Raw genomic sequence first — 23,141 nt, forward strand, 5'->3', positions numbered from 1 at the left:
TAATGAGTCTCCACACATGAATTGGGCCCGTACCACTTTATGCCATGATCTGACCAAAATCATGAGCTTATAGAGATGTGTCAATGGCCCGGATATATACTTTTGTTGATCATATTTATTGGACCTTACAAATATTATCCAAACCTTATATTTGACAATTATACAATATAAGATTCATGATATTTTAATCTAATCTTATATATAGATCTATATAGGTCCATTAATTTAACTAATGCTAACAATGATCCCTATTGTAAATTGTTCGTCCAAATCATGTGTTTTATTTCATTGATCTTCCAATATTGTGTGTTTTGGGAGAGTTGCAATTTATTTATTTCTGTGCAGGACTGGTTAAGCTTGGGCATGCATGCCTTTGGTTCAGTTTCGTCGAGTTTTGGGCTTCTTGTTGCCTCATATTCCTTGTTGCATGTTTTTGGGCTCAGCTGCCTATTTGTTGCTAGTCCCATGAGAATTATAACCAGTAATGTGGGTGTGTGAAGCCTTTTTTTTTTTTTTTTTTTTTTTTTTTTTTTTTTTTTTTTATAAAAGAACTAATCTCATTAATCATAAGTCTCAATTACATCAACTCAAACTAGATACCGTGTAGTCAAGCTACATCATTTCTTTTGTGACTATAGGTAAGATACATGAGGGACATGTTTCAAGATCATAGATATCCTCTGTGCATTCAAAAGCAGTTTTTACTAGGTGATGTGTTGCCATATTAGCTTCTCAGTATGTATGAGCCACTGACCAACAAGCATAGGAATTCAGAATCTCCCTTGCATCTTCTACCAGGCAACCACCCAAGCTCCAATTCTTTGTGTAATGTTTCAATAAATCCACCACTTTCTTTGAATCACCCTCCAGACAAAGGTGTGTTATGCCAACCTCTTTGTAAAAAACAGCTGCTAAGAGCATACCATAGGCTTCAGCATCAAAACGGGTTCCTTTGAGGGATCTGTGTGCCTGTAAACCTCCAATAAAGTAACCATGGTGATCTCTGATAAGAACACCAATTCCAATTTTCCCTTCCTTCTGGTTTACAGCCGCATCCCAGTTGACCTTATATGATCCCACATCAGGCTTTGACCACCTTGGAGTCCTTACATGGTCTGTGAGCTTGACACCTAGATCCTCTGTTAGAGCTTCCCTATAGGATACTAGTTCTGCCTTGGCCAGTTGGTGAAGAGCATTTGGGTGTTTGAATTCTTTACCATGAATAGTGTTATTCCTTCTAGTCCATATGCCCCTCATAGTAGCTGCCACTTCTTCGAGTTCCTCTAAACTGAGTATCTCTACGAGTCTTGACCAGATATCAAAGATCAAATCACGTTGAAAGGATAGCTTTTGCACCTTTTTCACTCCCTGACCCTACATATCCTTTGCAGCAATACATCCCCACAGAACATGTCCAGATGTTTCTGGCTCCTGCTTACAAGTCAAACATGAGCTATGTTCCATGACTTTTCTCCTTCTCAGATTTGCTAGTGTTGGTAGGGCTTCATTGCATGCTCTCCATAAAAACATCTTGGTAGCAGGGGTTACTCTTAGCTTCCAAATAGTCTTCCAAGCTTGTTTTTCTTTTGCTTTGCATGAGGTCTCCCCTTCTAGACCACACTCCAAACCTTTGCTGAGGTGATATCCACTCTTAACAGTGTATATCTCATTTGTAGTAAATTGCCAAACTAACTTGTCTTCTCTCCCCCCCCAGACTAATTGGTATTGATTTGATGCCATCTATTTCTTGCTGGGTGAAAAGCTCTTGGAGGAAAGGTTCCTTCCACTCCTGCACCCGGGGGTCAATCAGATCACAAACCTTTTCACACCAACAATCCACATCTCGGATGGATTGAATCTTATAGGGAGGGGAGAAAGGTAGCCATTTATCTAACCATATATTGACTTGTTGGCCATTCCCCACCCTCCATATGAGACCTTCCTTTAACAGCCTTAGACTTGCATGGATACCTCTCCAGGCAAAAGATGGCCCTGTCCCCACTTTGGCTTCTAAAAACCCCACCTTACTGAAGTACTTTTGTTTTAGAACCCTGCCCACCAGGGAGTTTGGGTTTTGTAAAATTCTCCAACCTTGCTTGGAAAGTAAGGCTAGATTAAAGCTCCTCAAGTCTCGAAAACCAAGCCCTCCCATGTCTTTGCTATAGCTGAGTTGTTTCCAATTGGCCCATTGAATTTTGGAACTATCTTCATTGAAGCCCCACCAGAATTTCCTGAGTAATTGATTTAGCTTGCTAGTGATGGAGAGTGGTATCATAAACATACCCATGGCATAGGTGGGTATGGCTTGAAGGACTGCTTTGAGGAGAACTTTCTTCCCTGTTGCAGAGAGAAATTTGTTTTTCCAGTTTGTTACTCGACTCCATGTCCTATCAATAAGAGAATGAAATGATGCCACCTTTGCTCTGCCTACCAATGTAGGAAGTCCCAAGTATCTTTCAAAAGTGCCAGAAGATTTAACCCCTGCAAGCTCCAAAATTTGTTGTTGAACTGCATGGCCAGTGTTTCTACTAAAGAAAATAGAAGACTTGTCTTTGTTTATCACCTGTCCCGAGGCCTTCTCATATATGTCAAGTATGTTGAGCACATATCTGAGTTCCTCAGCTTTAGCTTTGCAGAAAAGCAGACTATCATCTGCAAAAAAAAGATGGTTCACTGATACTGGACCTCTTCCAATAGGGACTAGAGTCAAACCACCACAGGCTTCAGCTTGGTTTAAAAGGGCAGTGAGAGCTTCTGCACATAAAATGAAGAGGTAAGAGGACAAAGGGTGCCCTTGCCTAAGCCCCCTTGAATGCAAAAAGGACTTTTGAGGCTCCACATTTACAAGTATTGAGTGGGAAACAGAATGGAGCAGGTCTGAATTAAGTTAATCCAATGTGGAGGGAATCCCATCTTGGTCATAATAGCTTCGACAAACTGCCATTTCACCCTATTGTATGCCTTACTCATATCTAATTTCATAGCCATAAAAGCACTTTTACCTTTCATTCTTGAGTTCATGGTATGTAGGTCTTATAGGCTACCAGCGTGTTATCAGAAATGAGTCTCCTGGGTACAAAGGCACTTTGGTTAAGGGAGATAAGCTTTGGCAGAATGACCTTCAGCCTGTTTGCAAGGGTTTTGGAGACTATTTTGTAAATAACATTACACAGACTGATAGGTCTGTAGTCAGTAACTCTCTTGGGGTTTTTAACTTTGTGTATGAGTGTAATGAAGGTGTCATTAACCTCTTTAAGAGAACCACCCTGGTTTAGGACTTTGACTGCAAAATTACACACCTGCTCACCCACACCTCCCAGTGTTTTTGATAAAACTGAACTGGGAATTCATCAGGGCCAGGTGACCCTAGTGGGTTCATCTGAAAAATAGCCTTTGTTATATTTTCTTTGTTGAAGGGGATCATTAACCAAGCCTGCATCTCCGAATCTAGTTTTGTTCCCAGAGCAAACAGATAGTTTTCAGAATTAGAAGGTTGTGTGGAAGCAAATAGTGAAGAGAAGTAACCTATGAATACACCTCCAATCTCTGCCTGCTCAGTTACAATCATTCCTTGTGAGGCTTCGACCCTTTTGATAGTATTGGTCTTTCTTCTTTGACTTGCCTGCATATGAACATAGTGGGTGTTCCTATCTCCATGCTTGAGCCAGTGTTGCTTTGCCCTTTGGTGCCACTTTAGATCATATTCTGTCATAGAAGACACCACATCCTCCTGAGCCTGTTTCATGGAAGCTAAATGACTGCCTGAGCCAGTTTCTTGGAGGTGACCAATGCTTTGTAGCCCCTGTGTGATGGTCATGTCCTGCTGCTTTTTTGTTTTTTGCTTCCAAACCAGCAACTCCTGTTGGCAGGCATCTAGTTTTTTCCTCAGAACACTAGCCTCACAGCCTGATCTATTGTCCCTCTTCCATGCCTCACTAATCACTTTTTGGTAGTCTTCCTTTAGCTCCCATGCCATCTCATATCTGAAACACACTCTTCTTCTCCTTCTCTTTTGATTTGTTCTGCATGTTTCAATGAGAAGAGGAGAATGGTCAGATTTAACTGCTGCAAGGGCAGTGCACGAGCCATGATTGAAGAGGTCATTCCATTCCTTATTTCCAAGAGCTTTATCTATCGTTTCCTTTGTGAATTCCCTTCCAAACCTGTTGTTGGACCATGTAAAACTTAACCCCTGAGAGTGGATGTCATTAAGGCCACAGAAGTCTACTGCTTGCCTAAATTCCTCAATTTGTTTATAGGGTCTGCTTGCTCCTCCCATTTTCTCCTTTTGGTGAAGGATCTCATTGAAATCTCCAGAGCAAAGCCAGGCCATGGGGCTGGAAGGTTTAAGCATCTTCAAAAGTTGTCAACTGCCACTCCTTTTGCCACTATCTGGGTGACCGTAAAAGCCAGTAAAATGCCATGTTGGTCCACTGTCATCTTCATGAATCAGTGCACTGATGTGCCATCTAGTGTAATTAATCACTTTGACATTCCATTTTTCTTTCCATAAAAGAGCAATACCACTACTTAGTCCCACACAGTCTACTACAAAACAACCATCCATCTTTAAAGTTCTCCTGATCTCTTCCATCCTTTTATTTCTACTTTTAGTTTCCACTAGGAAAACTAAAAAGGGATACTTTTCCTTAGATAAATTTCTAAGGACACTAACTAACCGAGGGTTCCCAAGCCCTCGGCGGTTCCACACCAAAATACTCATTGATTATGGCAAGGCTGGAGACCAGCCTTTGCTTGAACAAGCAAACCTTCATTTGTGCCATAATCTTCCTTAATCTTCTTTGAAACAGAGTTACTATGTGTCTTCCTTCTCTTACATCCCCTCTGGTAAAGAACTCTAGCTGGCCTGTTGGAGATATCAGCCAGAGGTGCACCGCCATTGCCTTCCTCATGGATAGCTCTTTCACAAGCCTTCCTTTTCCACCTTCTGGCAGTGCTTACCAAGTCAACCCTACTAGAATTCACATGATCATCTGTACTAGCCAACCTGCCTGTCCCCATACTTTTTCCCGAAACCTGCTGCCTAGAAACAGCAGGCTTCCTAGTAGGTGCCACCACTTTTTGTATGTCAGACCCATATCCCATGCTCTTTTCGGTCCCTTGTATGTCCGTGGCTTCAGTGGCTCCCTCGAAACTAAAAACCTCATGCACGTGCGTTGACTGCAGGGCTTCTGGGAGATGATCTCCTATATGATCTTTTAACTGGTTCCCAAGATAACCACCTTGAAAAGGACCGTTGCCTACTATTGTGCCTTCTGTTGGTGGTTTTGATTGAACCCCTTGCTTTCTTTTTTCCTCATTTTTCGCTGGGGTCGCATCCTATTTTCCCACCAAGACTTCCACTTTGAAAAATTTTCCATTGTACATTGAGTCCTCTTGGTCAACACGATCCCTACCTCCTTGTTGTTCACCATTGTGGTGGCTTCCACCTCTACCACCACCGTACCTACACCTGTAAAAAATGCTTGTTCCTGGGTTGCCCTCGTAACCAGGGGCCAAACTGGTACGAGGCCTATTCATCTCCTTGTTGCTCAGCTCTCATCCGTGTACAGTTTCTGCCTTTGTGAGATAGCACCCCACACTTGAAGCAAAAACTCTGTAAACGTTCATATTTAAAGGAAATCCAATGCTGTTTTTCACCTAGCATCAGCCATTTTCCTCTTAGCAAAGGTTTATGGAGATCCACCGCTACCTTTACTCTGAGGCACCTCCCCCAAGCACGTCCATCAGCCTCAGCTTCTACTCTGATAACGTGACCAATTGATCCTGCAAACTGCTGACCAAACTCTTCTGTCATGGTTGCTAACGGAAGGTTATGCAGCTGCACCCAAAAAGGTTCAAAACGAAACTGTAAAGCATGGATAGATATTGTTTCATCCACTTCCATCATGGTCAGAAGGTGTCTATCAAAAAACCATGGACGTCCACTTAAGACTCTGTCTTTATCTATCAGCTTTTGGAATTCAATCAGGAAACATTGCTCTCCCAACTCCTTGAAAATAACCCACCCCTCCAACTTCTATATTTGAGACATTGTGACCCTAAAAGCCTCACTGTTAACACTATTCTCTGTTAGGGCCTTCCCCACTAGACAATTTTTGCCCCGTGCATCTTCCTCGGTGTAATTTTCCGGATTGACATGGAAAAAATAACTTTCTTCCTTAGAGAGGTGTAGCCTCTCCCATTGCGTTGCCAAGTCTTCTACCTCCATTACGTAACTAAAATAAGAAACAAACCAACCACGATGCTCACACGAAGTGAGATGTAAACCTTTGAGAATAAACCCAAACCAACCACGATGCTCACACGAAGTGAGACGTAAACCTTTGAGAATAAACCCAAGGCACTGGAACCTCACCCTTTCTCTCCAGAGAAAAGAAGGCACTCTTACCTGTGTGTGTGACGCCTTTTGTTTCTATAAAGTGTTGGTTCGTATTGAGGCCTCGATCTCTACCATGTACCACGTTCGAATCTCACTTTTATTTTTGTGTTGATATGATATTGTCTATGTATCAAGCGCTGATTATGGAGATGGCGATGACCAATTCTATTAATTTATGATGTATCTATATATATAAAATTTCCGTTCATGCCTCCCATCATGCCACTTAATTATATATATATATATATACACACACACACACTACGACGTAACATGTACTCATTAAGGGTGAACTGTTTTTAGGGGAGGGGGGATGTATTAACTTAAAACTACTACAATAATATTAGTACGTAGGGATTCCAATAAATATGCCAAAACAAAGATAAAAAAGTTTAAAAAATAAATACATTTATACTTAATTACTTGTAAATACCCTTATAAATTAATACCATAATTGAGGGAAGCCATGCTTCTTGCTCAGAAGGTTCTAAAGACTACCTTTTCTTTTTTTTTTTTTTTTTTTTTTTTTTTTTTTTTTTTTTTTTTTAAAGGAAAACAGTTTTATTCCTCAATAATCTCAGATCAAAGAAACAATACAAGATTCTTCCGTGTCTATAATTACATCATATATAAGTAATGCAGATCTTGCTAAGGCATGAGCAACACTATACAGTTAGGTGTGCATTCATGCCACATGCCTAATTTAGTCGGATTTCTGTTCGAATGAACTTATAAATTGAATGAGAATTCATATCCATTCTTTCATAGCACATGATAGTAATTGAACCATGGATCCTTACATAAAACTAACTGCCATTATTGCTGTGTTTATTTCTCTAAGCTTTCTGTACCGTTCTTTGCTTCAAAAGAAAAAGAGAGGTGACGAGGGCATCAAAAGCAAAGAGGCTCCTGAACCAGCTGGTGCATGGCCAATTATCGGCCACCTCCACCTTCTAGGCGGCGGTGATGAACTTCTATACCGAATATTCGGCACAATGGCTGACAAATACGGACCGGCATTTAACATCCGCCTAGGCAGCCGCCGTGCTTTCGTCGTGAGTTCATGGGAAGTGGCGAAGGAATGCTTCACCATCAATGACAAGGCATTGGCTTCACGCCCCACCACAGTCGCCGCAAAGCATATGGGCTACAACTATGCTGTGTTTGGATTTGCTCCCTACAGCCCTTTTTGGCGCGAGATGCGAAAGATTGCAACGCTCGAACTTCTTTCAAACCGTCGGCTCGAGATGCTCAAGCATGTTAGGGCCTCCGAAGTTGACATGGGGATAAGGGAGCTCTACGATTCATGCGTGAAAAACAGCTCCGGGAGGAGTACTACTCCTTTGCTTGTCGAACTTAAACGATGGTTGGAGGACTTGACACTGAATGTGGTGGTGCGAATGGTAGCAGGAAAACGTTATTTTGGGGCCTCGGCTGCCGGTGACGATGGCGAAGCCAGGAGGTGTCAGAAAGCAATCAGTCAGTTTTTTCATCTGATTGGTATTTTTGTGGTCTCGGACGCACTTCCTTTTCTGGGTTGGTTAGATTTGCAGGGTCATGAAAGGGCGATGAAGAAGACGGCCATGGAGTTGGATTCCATACTCGAAGTTTGGCTTGAGGAGCATCGTCGAAGGAGAAGTTCAGGTGAAATTAAGGGTGAGGGTGAGCAGGACTTCATTGATGTGATGTTGTCACTTCAGGAGGAAGGTCAGCTCTCAAATTTTCAATATGATGCAGATACAAGCATCAAATCTACCTGCCTGGTACGTTGATTATCGAGGAAGAATTTTGAATTTGTATCTTATAATTAGCTGCAAAAATGATTGGTTTGCTTGTTGAGACGCTATCAGAGGAGTTCGATATTCCAACATAGCAAAAATGATTGTTTTCTGTTGCTTTTGTTTTCACAATTGTACATCAACATGTGTGACAAAAGATGACAAAATTCCAGACGGTGAACATCATGATTTCCCATAAATTTATTATGTACTATATCTATGTATTTCCCATAAATTTATTATATATGTAATACTTTAACATGCATTGTGATAATTTTCCCAAAATTTTATGCAGGCGGTCATCCTTGGTGGTAGTGACACTACAGCAGGAACACTCGCGTGGGCCATCTCATTACTCCTAAATAATCGACATGTGTTGAAGAAGGCACAAGAGGAATTAGATCTTCATGTTGGAATGGAAAGACAGGTTGATGAGTCGGATATAAAAAACCTTACTTATCTTCAAGCCATTATCAAGGAAACCCTCCGCCTATATCCAGCAGGTCCCTTATTAGGACCGCGAGAAGCATTTGAGGATTGCACTGTGGCTGGCTATCATGTGCCTGCCGGCACCCGCTTGGTTGTGAACGTATGGAAGATTCAAAGAGATCCAAGGGTTTGGTCTAATCCATCTACTTTTCAACCAGAAAGATTTACCACAAGTCATGCGACTGTTGACGTTAGAGGTCAACAGTTTGAACTTATTCCTTTTGGCTCCGGGAGAAGGTCATGCCCCGGTTTGTCATTCGCACTCCAAGTTCTTCACTTGACGCTTGCTCGTCTCCTTCATTGCTTTGAATTGGCAACCCCATTGGATCAACCTGTTGACATGACTGAAAGCCCGGGTTTAACTATCCCTAAAGCAACTCCATTAGAGGTTCTTCTTAAGCCACGCCTCCATTCTAAACTCTATGGCTATTGACGTGTCGTTTGCCCACGTACTCGGTGATGCCTGCAGATGAATAAAATAAGATCAAAGTACTGTTATTTTCATAATTAATCTGCTCTTTTAAAAGGACATTTGAATAATAAATTATAAAGAGGTTCTTTGTTATCGTTTTCGTTTGCGTATTAGGATTTTTTTACAATTTTCCGATATAAAATATTTGAACAATTAAAAAAAAAAATAATAGATACATCATCACGTGCATGGATTCCAATGTAATTAATATTGAGGTTCACATTTACCACAAAGAGTTTTTAATATTGTGGGGTTCACTAACGGTCCAACCTTAATCTATAATTTGTGCTACCTTCCAATTTGTTAGTCCAATAGCAAGGTCCATGCTTTGAGTGAGGTTATTGTATTTAACATCTTTGCCTGCCTTGTACATAGGGGTCATGTTAAAAAAAAAAAAAAAAAAAAAAATAAGAAAAAAAAATAAGAAAAAGAAAATCAGTTAAACCAAACAAATCGGTGGGTTCGGTCTTGTTTGTAACCGGTCTGATACTAGTTCTTAAGATCTTAAACTAGTACCATATAAAGCGGTTTGGTAACGGTTTTAAAAATATGAAAACTGGTTTGAACCTAACCAGTATATTTTTATTTTTATATTATACTATTTTTTATGTTATATATATTATATGCAAAATTGCTAATTAATATAATATGAAATTTAAATCTTATTATTCATGTCTAATAGTCTTATAACTAATAAGTTAATCTCACTAATAAGTTAAACACTACTTATAGTATACTAATATAATTAGACACTAATGAATTAGTAATTGTTAATAATAAACACTAAATTCTAACAATTAAATTTAATGTTGAAAAAAATTATAATCCTAAACTTATTATGTAATGCCACACTTGTAAACGATTAATCGAAAAAACTGGACCGTACTGGATAGAAATCGAAAAAATTGAAAGTCTTAGTTTTGATGATGAATCGGTCAGTATCAATTCTTAAATTTTCAAAACCGATATATACCTGTTCAATTTAAAATTTATCTAAAATTGAACCAAACCAATCCGGACCAGTTACACCTGTACTTGTACACTTGATAAACGTAGCTAGCGTACATGCAGACTGATGAGCCATGCACATCTATAAATAATATTACCATTAATACAATACAGAAAGAGGGAATTTGCGTCCAATTTATATTTGTTAAAAAAAAATCCTCAAAATAGTTATAATGAGAAAATCTATTTAGAAGTCTTATTTTTTACACACCCAACATATCGCTGATGTGGAAACTTTCCATATCAACTATGATAAAAAAAAAAAAATGATTGGTGTTTTGATTTGTTTAAAGTTATAGTAGATCCAACTCTAAGTGATGTGCTATCACACCGGCTTATGTGTAGCAAAAGTACACATGTATAATTCATGCTACACTAGTACTACCGGTCATGACTCACTTTTCTCATCAAGTTTTCTTCAATCATTGAAAGATGGGTGAATTTTGATTTTTTTTTTTTTGCATATTTATCTTTGAGTTCCCAAATATCTAAGGATGAGATTGTGTTGTAACGCCCGAGATCAGCACCAAGTCACTTTTTAAAATTTTTGGATTTATACATATGGAGAGCCAATTGATTTGTCGAATATTTATATGGACCGATAAGTATTTTTCAAGAAACAAGTTTGGAATATGATAGAGTTTTGGATTGAGGCCCAAAACTTAGAAAAGAATCCTTTCATTTATTTTTTTTTACTCACTACCATTCTTGGACCCAAATGTTTTGCAATGGGCTCTGCCTGATCAGCCCAAGGCCCATGCTGGTTTTCTTTTTTATTAAACTGGGAGAACCAACAGCAGTTTGTTTTTAAACCCCCCACCTTTACACACCTCTTTCCTTTAGTCATAAGCATGCAAATATCTAATTTATTTATTCACTACCTTGCACTTGCACTTGCATGTCTCCCTCATCTCTCTAGGATTTGTTTTGGTTTTTCTTTGACTATATATATACATACCTAACCCTTCGTGTCTGAAGAAAACCCAAGAATAGGGTCACACATCCCAAGGATAAGTGCTCAAGTGTGTGCAACAAGCAACAAGAGCACCACAAAAGTCGCAACGGATAAATTAAAAGCAGTCAACTAAGTACCATAATTGTTTAATACAAATATTCGAGATAAATTGTCTATAAAAAGTTATACAGTTATCTGTAAAAAAAAAAAGTAAATAGCCGAATACATAGGCAAAAGGAAATAAATTCAATAATCCAAAAGCAACCACATGTCATTCCCTTCATGGAGCCGATCTCTTAGGCTCTTCATCCTCATCTGCATCAAAATCTACGGTACCATAAAACAGTACCGCAGGTAAGTAATAATCCAAACAACCCATGAGATAAAAGTGCATTAATGCAACTAACATGCATGCATATGATGAAATATGCATCAGACCCAAAATATCATTTCCCCAAAAATGAATGTTTTCCAACACATGCCAAAATCTTATTTGGCCCAAAATATAATCCGTCATTTTTTCAAAAAATGAATCACACAAATCCAACCATTTATCGGATACGTAAGCGGGAATCGCAGGAGGGACTATACCACCATCTCTACCGTGTGCACCATAGGCGGGAATCATATGTAGGACTCTACCACCATGCCTACCGTGTATAATGTAGGCGGGAATGACATGCGGGACTCTACCACCATCCCTGCTTTCTACCATCCCTACCGCGTGCACCGTAGGCGGGAATCACAGGTGGGACTCTACCACCATTCCTGCTTACCACCATTCCTGCAGTTCATTTCCACACAATAAGTACCAATCAGAGCACTATAGGCAGGAATCACAGGCGGGACTATACCACTATCTTTGCATACCACCATCCCTACCGCGTGCACCATAGGAGGGAATCACAAGTAGGACTATACCACAATCCCTACCGCGTGCACCGTAGGCGGGAATTACAGGCGGGACTATACCACCATCCCTGCTTACCACCATCCCTACAATCTCTTTCTTTTCTCTCACATGAAAATCCAATTTTCAAATATAAATATAAACATGAATGCAATTACACGAAAACCCAGTTTTCAGTTACAAACATAAACATGCGTGCTAATATTAGCATTGTATATAACATAACACAAATATTCAATAGCCAACAAAACCCAGTATAATCCAAACACACAACTCCATCCTCCAATCCAACAGACCCCCCTTCTCCTCGGACTCAGTTCGGCACAACCAATCAAATCATAGTAAATATGTGTCAGAGCAAAAATACATTTAAATCTCAAAAGTTATTTGGGAAAATACTTACAGTGCTATATTATAATTTTTGACGGACCACAGAGATGCAAGAGGTAGCGGCACAGCAACGGAATAGTGCAAAATGCATTGTGGCCATGGGTCTCAAAAACTCACTTCTGAACATGGACAAACCAAGACCTGCGATTACTAGAGAAGGGCTTAGGGATGTCGGTGAAGTTAATGGTGGTTGGCCGTGGGTGGCGGCGTAGAGGGCGGTTGAAGGCCAAAATGCACAAAACAGAAATGGAGTTGGATGGAATTCACCGATGATAGATCGGAGCTGGGGATGGATGGTTTAGGTTGCTAGGAGGTCAATGATGATGTGGTGAAGAAATGGTAGCCAGAGGTGGCACGACTGTGGCGCGCGAACACAAGAGGTGCCGCGGCTTGATGCCATGCATGAAGGAGAATGGCGGCGCGAGATGGGCTAGAAATGGAGGGGTAAGGTCGCCGGCCAGTGGGGAAGAGAATGGGAGGGGCTGTGCTGACCATGGTGGCAGAGAAGACTCACAACCTGATGGGTTCCACATGGCCAGCACAGAGAGAGAGAGCATGGAGAAGGGAAACTGGGGTGGGGGAGGTCGCCGGAGGGTGGGAAGGCCGTGGGCTGGGCGGTGTCGCCGAACGGAGGCACACAGTGGGGGGCTGGGGGAAAGAGGCACACGGAGAGAAAGGAGAGGGAGGGCGTCGCGGGAGGTAGAGAGGGAGGAGAAAAAGAAAAATGAAGGAAAAAGAAAAGAAAAAGAGGAAAAAGAAAAATGGAGGGAAAGAAATGAGATTCAATCCTCACATCTTGGGTCACAAAAATGATCAAAAGAAAAATATTTCAAAACAGCAAATCAATTAAAAAAATTTAAACGTAGTGCTTAAATGAAAATAAAATAATTAAATCCAACAATAAATTAATTTAAAATAAAGAGCAATTTAAATAATGAACAATTATTAATAACAAGAAAACACATTGAATTAACAATTAAAAAATCTTAAAATAATATAACGTAAATTATCTAAAATTTAAAACAAGAAAGCTCATAATCTTAATAAATGCAATAATTTACTTTGTCAAAATACACGTAAATACGGGATATCACATCCATCATACAAAACCTCAGCCACCCCAAACTACCGACGCAACCTAGCCCCACGACCCACCCTATAGAACATGAGGAGTCCGCATCCAGCAATCAATCTTAGCCCATCTTCACCATGGAAACTGCCCAAAGCCACCTTCAACCCCTCCACTAGGATGTACTACGGTTTCACCATACTAGAACACATTTAAACCACCGTGAAGCCCTCTAGCAACCATTACACATGCACCACTGCAAAGCCTATACCAAAAGCAACCTTGTCGTAGCACCTGAAGCAGTCGTAGCCTCCCTCTCCACCCTTGGAAACAGCCCAAACAGTAGCCACCATCACCAACTTCCATGGGAAGCAGAAACTGTAGTTGCTCTATTTTGAAGCCATGGAGACAGAGCATCCTCGTCTAAACCGAGAGCCACTCCACTAAAACTAGCCATACCCCTTTCTCTTTTACTCACCTCAACCATCAGCCGCTTAAATCTCCGTCCTTCACCTTCGTGCCCAGCCCACGCAAGACCGGTAGCCACCTTCATAAAGAATCGAAGATCCCTATTTTTACTCCTCCATAGTTGTTCCCTCACGGTTGCTCTCTCTCTCTCTCTCTCTCTCTCTCTCATTGCTTAGTTGCCTATCACGCTGCCGAAACCACCCCAGCCGCCACGCCCAGCCGCTTGCCGCCGCATCTCTTTGCACCATGCCCAACGTCAATTTTGACAGAATGCTCAGGTCGCACAATTTTCTTCTTACGTAAGCCTAGTAAGTATTATCCTCTTATTTTTTTTCCGTTTTCGGTCCTTCCCAATTGCATGCAAGTTTTCCTTTAATTACTAAACCACCCTTAAATCATTTCTCAGTTGTGAGTTTCCGAGAAACCCTTTCGATTAAATTACAGTTTATTTTTAAAAGAGCCCAAGCTGCCATTGCAAAATTTATAAAATACCTTTGGTTTTACTTGACTTGCTTTTCCATATATATTGAACTCAAGTTTGTTTTACATACATCCTTTTTTTATAAAGAGCATAAATGAAGTTTTAATTGTATTTTGTTACTATTTAAAATTTTAGTTTACATCATTTGAATGAAATTTTAATGACCGATATTTTTTAATGTATTACTCGAAAAGGTTAAGTGGTCATTGATGAGTTTGGAGAGTAACGTTTTAAGACACCATGTTATGAGAATTTTAGAGTTTTGGAAAAAAAAATAGATTATCTTAGTATTCTAAGCTTAAATATCAAAATACCTGGTTGATTGACAATTTACGGAAATACGTGACTATTTTTTTAGGTGACGATTGATTTTTGTCCAGTATTGATGTGGAGAAATGCTATTAAGCTAAGTTCAAGTAAGTAAGGTTCATGTACTAGATTTTGCATAAAAAGAAATTGAACTGGGGTTGATTTATGAAAATGGGCATGATATATTTGTTTTTGAAAAGAAATGTGAAAATAATCTCAGTTATTTACTCTGCATTACTCATGAGATCCGTAAGAAAGAGAAGAGTATTTTTGTCATGACTAGTGTAGACATGAGCTAGTTTTTGTGCATTTTGTTTCTGATCTGGAAAAGAGCAAATATGAGTCTTTTTCTTCTCTAAAGTTTTGTTTTGATGAAATAAAGATGTTCTGATGCATAAGATCTAAAAGGTTTTGCTGTAAATAAATGAAGATGCTTTGATTCTGTTTATTTAAAACATGTGAAATTATTTGTAATTGTTCAGTTTTTGGCTTTTGATATGAAGTGGCATCTGAAAACCTTGGCATGAGATTGTAATTTTGTATGTTGATTAAGTCTGATTATGATGTTATGTTCGGTTTTCCATTTCGGCCTAGCCACGGGTGATAATAGTGGTATGCGGCCTAACCACAGGTGATAATAGTGGAAACGGCCCAACCACGGGTTATAATAGTGGACATGGCCTTTTCACGGGTTATAATGATGGTTTATAACCCTACCACAAGAGTTAAACATGGTATACGGCCCAACCACAGGTGATAATAGTGGATACGGCCTTCCACAAGTTATAATGGTAGTTTATAACCTTACCACGAGTGTTAAACATGGAATACGGCCCAACCACAGGTTATAATAGTAGATACGAACCTTCCACAGGTTATAATGGTGATTTATAACCTTACCACGGGGGTTAACTATGGTATCTGTCCCGATGTGGTGCTCTTATTGATGAAGATGAAGTCTCAGATTTTGATATACCAAAAGATTTTTGAATAGAAAGTTTTAGCAAAATGCGATAAACGTAGTGGAATAAGTGCCTGAGAGTACCAGTTTATTGGAGAGTCTTATTTAGTAGATTTATGACCAACATAGTGACCAACATATCGCCATGATACCATACATGATTGCAAGTCACTACAACACATGAGGCTATTTGTTGCGATATAAACTCGCATCAAATAGCAGAAAAGTCATGGTTAAAAGCCTTTTGCCACCATTTTGTATCGAAGGTAAACCGCCGAAAATAAAGCATCACAAAACTTTTAAATTAGTTATTGACACTAAAGCTTAAAAGCAAAATACAATAATTTAGGGAAGGAACAACAACAACTAAACAAACTAAGATATCTTAGTTAGTTAGTTAGTTAGTTAGTTATGATAATGATAATATAAGAAACATTCATGTAGGCACATCAAAATACAAAACCTGGCATGATTATCCAAGGCTCGATTTAGACATTGTTGCTGAGTTGTATGCTTGAGTCTTTCAATTGTCATCTAAGAAAGAATGAAAATAGAGCATTAGCATACTAATGTTGAAATTTAGCATCCTAACCATTATAGACAAGGAGATTAAACTGATATCATAAATCATCTAAGAAAGAATCATGCAAGTTGCAATGAGTAAGGCCCTGCTTCAATTTATATAAAGATGACGAAAATATATTATGACAATACCCTTATCACTTGCTCAAACTACAAAATCAGTTCTTTCACAAAACTCAAGTCCATAGCTAGTATAAACTAACAATAAAAAAAGGCAAACATTTGGAAGTTGCCAATTCAAGTTGTTCTAGCCGAGTGCCCAATCCAGGTTATGGTTTAAGCAGCAATTTGGAAATATGCACCCAATTTGGCTAGCAATTGTATTCCTGTTTGACATTAGAGGCTTGAGTATAGATGACTCTCTTGCTCCCATTTGACATTAGTGGACCAAAGCTGCTTAAACTTTGACCTTCAAACTCTAGTGCCTTGTCTTCTATAGGACTTTGCATACTCTCTTCGAACATACAAAATGGGAATTGCAATTAATGGTAGTAGTAACTAAGTCTCCATGGAAGGCATGGAGGCAGACTATGTAGCAGGTCTCCTTCTAAGAAAACCAACCTCGATCACCATGGAAGGAAACTCCATAAGGGAGGCTTTTATATATACCTTCATATTTCTTTTTTCTAAGCATAATAAGAAGTTTAGGTTTTGTTTATTTTTTCAAAGTGGAAATTTTTTACTTTACATTTACAGTACAACGCTCTATCATATGGGATAAAAAAGTCGGAGGAAATAATAGCAAGTTATTAAGTAATGAGTTGCTAGGCCAAAAACAAAATCCTCAAACTAAGATGATGCCTCTTTTGCTCTTTATGTTCGACAAGCAGTTTCACTCACTAGAGTAAGAAACCTAGCAAGAAAACAATTAAAAATCTCTTACCTTCTTCCAAGGGAGTCAAGCAAAATGAACATAAATTAAATGAACATAGCAAATAAAAAACATATCAATTCATGATTAGTAAAAACAATTTAATATTAGTTGATTCCTAAGCCTTTGAAGCCAAATATTTCATTTGAAGCTTCAATGAGGGAGATGACAAATTGAGATTGAGACTAAGCTTTGAAATTCATGAGTTGCAGTGCGATGATGTTCTTGTGGAAGTGGGAGATTTGTGAGAGAAACAGATGGGAAGAGAGAGAGAGGGGCGTAACCGGTCTAGTTCAGTCCAATTTTGGTCCTTTTTTAGAATCAAACCAATATACACCGGCTTTGAAATTTTAAAAACCAATATCACACCGGTTACCCTTCTAAACCGATACTTCCAGTTTTATCGGTTCCAGCCCAGTTTTTCGGTTTTAATCATGTGCCAATGTACCATAAAGAAATTTGTTGTAAAAATACTGCTATAAAAAGAAAACTACTATAAAATATGCTAAAAAAATCTGCTATAAAAAACCTACTATAAAAACAGAAAATGAAAGTGGATCATTAGTCGCTAGCTGTTCCATCGTCCTTTCTGTTGAAGGTTGAACATTGACTGATGTTTCATTTGAAGGATCCATCTGTAACAAAAAAACAACTCTCATTAGTAATAATTATCAATTAAACAAGTATAACCCATTGACCTCAAATATTCACAAAATCAGATAAAACTATATATGTAATACAGTAGTGATATTAATCTGATTCAACTAATACGATACCCAAACAACAAAATCAGATTCTGTTACATATTATTAGTATAGTTGACAACATCAGATTAATTAGTATAGTATCACTATTACGATAGTTAACGAAATCAGATTAATTAGTATAGTATTACTATTAGTATGGTTAACAACAAAATCAGATTAATAATATGTATATAAGTGATAAATAACCCTAAAAAAAAGTATGTAACAACAAAATCAAATTAAAAATATGTGACAACAATATGTAACAACAAAATCACTAAATCAAATTAATAGAGTATACTAAAACCCTACATCTGTAAATTCAAAAAAAAAAAAAAATTAAAAACCCCAAATGAAATGAAGCAATTGGTTAAACACTTAAACTTGAAACAATGAAATGATTTATATAAGTGATAAATAACCATAGACAAAAAATTCTAAACAAAACAAGTCCCTGAACCAAAAACACATTATGTACAGTGTACACATACCGACAGTATCGAGAGGGGTTGTTCATGGCATTGTCTCTATCAACAGCAACAGAGTGTTGATCGTGGTTAGAGAAGGCTAGTGTGAGGAAGGGCTATGTGCTGGGAGAGAGGGTCTGTCAGTAGGAGAGATGAGAGACGAGTGAGTGAGAGTCTGAAAGAGAATCACGCGGCGCTTGGGGGGGGGGGGGGGGGGAACCCTAAGCCCCAACAGATTAAAATGGCATCGTTTAATTTCCTAAAAATGACATCATTTTAATTAGTTAGGGCTGATTTATAAAATCGCCCCCTTAAATGATGTTGTTTCGCAAGGGGCAATGCAATTATTTGTAGGGGTTCCAAACAGCGCCGTTTTGCTTTTTGGGACTAATATTTAATATAAGTAGTATATATATAATATATTTTATATGTAGTATATGTATAATATATTTTATATGTAGTATATGTATAATATATAGTATATATATTTCATATATGTAGTAGTCCTATATATTATACTATAACTATTATAAAATATTGATACTAATACTATATACTATTCTAATAGTGATATTAATACTACCATATTGACTATACTATATAGTTATAGTGATTTACGTTCTAATGTATATATTGAACGTCTCTGTAGTTATGTTCGAACGTTGTTTCGAACATAAAGGCATGTTCGAATGTTTTTTGTTTACATTCGAACATACTGATTAGAACTAATAATTTCATAAAATTAAAAAGCATACAAATTATATCATGTTACACCACAAATAGTAACATCTCATGAACATGTTTTGGAGAGTTGCAAAATTAGACGACAAAAGTTTTAAACAATGATGGAGTTTATTTCTTCTTCATTCCTTGCCCACCAAGATCCTATTGCAGTGACATAACACATTCCATTTGGACTAGCATCTCCCTCTGCACATGTTCTTGAATTTCAATGCGTATTCTTTCCTCTTGCTCTCTTTATCGCTCCTGGAGACGCGTTTCTAAATTGGACTGTTGCGATAAGAGAGCCTCCAACTCCTATTGTCTCGACTTCATTTGCTCAATTTCTTGGCATGCAACATTCAAATCCTTGGTAAGATTATTAACTTCTAAAGTTGAGGCCATGGAGGATGAACCGATACACATGAAAGAATGTCCCAAACCTCTAACCAAACCAAACTTGGTCTCAAGGACTTGCGTAAATATGACGATATCACTAGAAAAAGATTCCTTAGAGGCACACTGCATCTCAATCATTTTTTTCTACAATAATTAGGAAGAAAACCACACAATAAGTAACATATTAAAAGAAATAGTAAGAAAACATAATATTCATTCACATGTTGACATAATTTATTCACACAAAATGAATGCTACTTACATAATTATCTTTGGCGACATGATCAATCTACTCGTTGTGCGCATCAGTGTGAGTAGCAACATAGACATAAATGATGGAGAAATTTTCAGAATTATCGTATTTCTAACAAAGCCATAGTGGTAAATTAAAAAAATCATGCTAGTATTTAAATAAAGAATATGATAAAAATGACTAAATTTTAATAAATAATTACTATTTTATCGGCAAGGCGTTAGAATGACCTTGAATTGGTGCGATGGTGGATTATCAAAGACGTTTTATTCTGTGCATTGATAAAACTTAAGTGTTGCAGGAGAAATTAACAATGTTAAATCCAATCTATGAAACTAATATTTATTTAAATAAGTTATAGGAGAAAATCTAGAATATTTGATAATTTGGGCTAGCAAAAAAATCACAACACTTCCTCCAATTGTCTAACTTCGTTTTTTGAAAAGGGGATTGAAAAGCCTCTTCCAACGTCTCAAATTCTTTGAAGTGGCCATGACATCATCCCTTGTAACGCCGAAATAATATAGCCATCAACTCATTTACAATTCTGACTTCATTGCTACGATCAAAACTTAGGTCGAATTCATTTTAAGAAGTGAATTGCATAAAAAATATGAAATTAAAACATCTTTAAAAACACTAGGGTATATAAATTCACCAATACACGACTTCAATATGATACTTAACCTCATTTGGAATATCTCATCAAGACCGCACATAAAATGGCGCATAAGCTCGAATTAGTGTTCCAACATAGGAAGAAAGTGATGTCGCACTATCATCCACACTCACAGTGGAGTTATTGGGATATTGATCTTGATTTTCCCGTGCCTTCTATTTTTTCCAGAGGTAGGTCATGTTTTAAGCCACGGCCATGACGTGACAAGGCACAGCTAATATATTTAAAATTATTAAAATCAGTTTCTCCCCAAGTATTCACATATAATAAATTATCAACAACAATTTATTTACTGGTAGGTGTGGACTGACCGTCTGCCTATTGTGTATCAACTTGATCAGAAGTGGGTCCTCTATTGGGGAGTCCTCAACTAGTTTGGGACTTGGCGGAGGAGGCACATTTCTTTATTATCGTTTTGATTGCATCCTTTAAAAGTATTATTATTTTCAATGAACTAGCTTAGAAATAATTATGAAAAATTTAATAGTCTAATCTATGTGACTAAAACATTTAGTACTTTTATTCTTCTTCTTGATATGTATTTTCCATGCTTGTTTAAGAATCTCTTTCGATAAGATATTAGTAATCTCCTTCCACATCATCATCTTTGTAAATGTAAAGTGGTTAGCTATGATTAGAAGATTAGAACGATAGAGATTTATTTAAGTTGGGACATTATTGAGATTGGATGAATTTAAATGCTTTATCTTTATCTAAGAACATTTAATTTGAATTAATCGGTTATTAGATAATATCTTAGATAAGTCATACGAGTGTGTATCCGAAATTCAAGGAGTCTAGAATTATCCAGTTGAATGGAAATTATATTTGATGAGAAGGCTCAGCACCTGGTGTCAACAAATACGTCAGCAAAGTCGTTCCCAGCAGAGTCCTCCCATCAATAGATTCCTACTGCACCTGAAATTCCTAACAGACTCAGTCTGTCAGCAGAATCCTACTGCAGATCAAATACTGGGCATATTAGTTAATTGAGAAATTTGGCTAGGGGTTGTATCTTTTGATCAATTAATTTTGAGAGTGCTTAGAGATCTAAGAGAGATCCAAGAGCTTAAGTATTAGAAAATCCTTCACAGGAATTTTCTAATATTTTTCTCTTTCTCTCTTTGAGTGTGTGCTTACTCTGTGTCGGAGTTGAAATAATCGAGTTCAGCTACTAGAGTTCCAGGAGGGAAGTCAATAGTTTGAACATTACTAGAGATTCTAGCTGTTACTATTGTAGAAGACAAATGAGTCATTTGTCTGATCAAGTAAGAGTCAAGTTACAAAGGTTTTGTAATTGAGATTTACATGTAATTGATTTTCAAATAATAAAATTGACTTTTCTAAGTTTGGTTATGTAATACCCGAGTTAAATATTGAGGTAAAGATTTTTATTACTTTTAATTATTCTATTTTAAGACGAGTATGCTTTATTTTTTTAAAAATATGATTTATTAAAATAAATCAAGGGTATTATTTTTAAGGTTTTGAAATGTTTTCTCTTAATCCCTTTAATTTTATTTATTTAAGAAATGACTCATTTATTCTCTACCATTAGATTGGTAGGTGAAAATTACCCTTGAGGTGGATAGATCTCCATCATCCAACTACCAAACTTATGTGATAAGCTTTGACTAAATCAACCAATTATTTTTCCTTCCTTGGACGTAAGCTTCCTAGGGAAACTATTGACTTCTTGTTCCTTTCCTTGCACCCATCGTCTAAGGCAAGTCAAAAGAGAAAAGAAAATAAAATAAAAACTATCCCAAGGCATTCCATCCTTGCACCCATCGGCCAAAACTACACAAAAAGGTAAGAGTTAAAAATCAATTCCCTTTCTTCCCTTTTCACCCGTAGGCTTCTAAAGTAAGCGCCATCAAGCCCTTTGACCCATAAGCTTCCTAAGGAAGCTATTGCACCCATCGTCTAAGGCAAGTCAAAAAGAGAGAAGAGAAAAATAAAAATTTTCCTAAGGCATTCCCCCCCCCCCCCCCCCCCCCCCCCCCCCCCCCCCCCCCCCCCCGCCCAACCCGTCGACCCGTCAACCCTCACCCAAGGAAGAAAAACTTTATCTCCTTCCCCAAGCTAAAGCCTATCCTTTCTTCTTCTCCTTCCTTTTGTCCTTCAAGAAAACAAACTCCTCTCATCTCCTTCAAGCCAAGCATCCATTTCCCTTCTTCTCAAGAGGAAAATAGCAAGGTAAGAGTACCCTTAATCCTTCTCCTTTGTGTATTTCGAATTTAGCCATGGTTGATCAAGTGGGTTTTCTTTTGATGATTTGTGATGTTTCGGTTTTGGGGTTTAAAACAGTGATATCGTGTTGCTCTTCATCCACACAGCTATACCTTTATTTGGTCTTCCACTTTTATTTTGAAAGGAGGTAAGAACTTAAGGTAAAAAAATCCTAATTTGACTCATTTATTTTAATATGATTTTGGAAGCCAATTAAGTGTTTTAGCCTGTGTTTTGATGTAGCTAAATATATATGCCCTGTTTTTGGCCCAAACCGAATGGTATTATAGTTGTTTTTCTATGTATTTTCCTATATTTCGAAAATGCTATATTGTTATTAAACTTGGTTTAATCATAGGTGGTGATTATAATGATTTTAAATTATATATGTTGGTATCATGTGCCTTGTGTTGAGGTTTGGGTGGTAATCTATTTTTAGAATGCTGGAGATTTGGTTCAAAGGTTTTGTTTAGTCCTATAATTTTATATCTTGCTTTTG

At 37.8% G+C, this 23,141-nt stretch overlaps 2 protein-coding genes across 2 annotated transcripts; one reads left to right on the forward strand and one right to left on the reverse strand.

The window, feature by feature from the left end:
• Positions 1 to 732: 732 nt before the first annotated feature.
• On the reverse strand, positions 733 to 4,333 carry LOC121242200. Its single transcript, XM_041140093.1, has 3 exons — positions 3,300 to 4,333; positions 1,820 to 2,807; positions 733 to 1,374 (listed from the first exon to the last, which is right to left on the reverse strand). The coding sequence occupies exons 1-3, from the start codon at positions 4,331 to 4,333 to the stop codon at positions 733 to 735; spliced, it is 2,664 nt and encodes an 887-aa protein (XP_040996027.1).
• Positions 4,334 to 7,191: 2,858 nt separating this feature from the next.
• LOC121243465 (xanthotoxin 5-hydroxylase CYP82C4-like) lies at positions 7,192 to 9,103 on the forward strand. Its single transcript, XM_041141581.1, has 2 exons — positions 7,192 to 8,166; positions 8,477 to 9,103. The coding sequence occupies exons 1-2, from the start codon at positions 7,192 to 7,194 to the stop codon at positions 9,101 to 9,103; spliced, it is 1,602 nt and encodes a 533-aa protein (XP_040997515.1).
• The last annotated feature ends 14,038 nt before the right edge of the window (positions 9,104 to 23,141 follow it).

This window comes from Juglans microcarpa x Juglans regia, chromosome 8D, assembly GCF_004785595.1.
Source record: "Juglans microcarpa x Juglans regia isolate MS1-56 chromosome 8D, Jm3101_v1.0, whole genome shotgun sequence".
Lineage (NCBI taxonomy): Eukaryota > Viridiplantae > Streptophyta > Magnoliopsida > Fagales > Juglandaceae > Juglans > Juglans microcarpa x Juglans regia.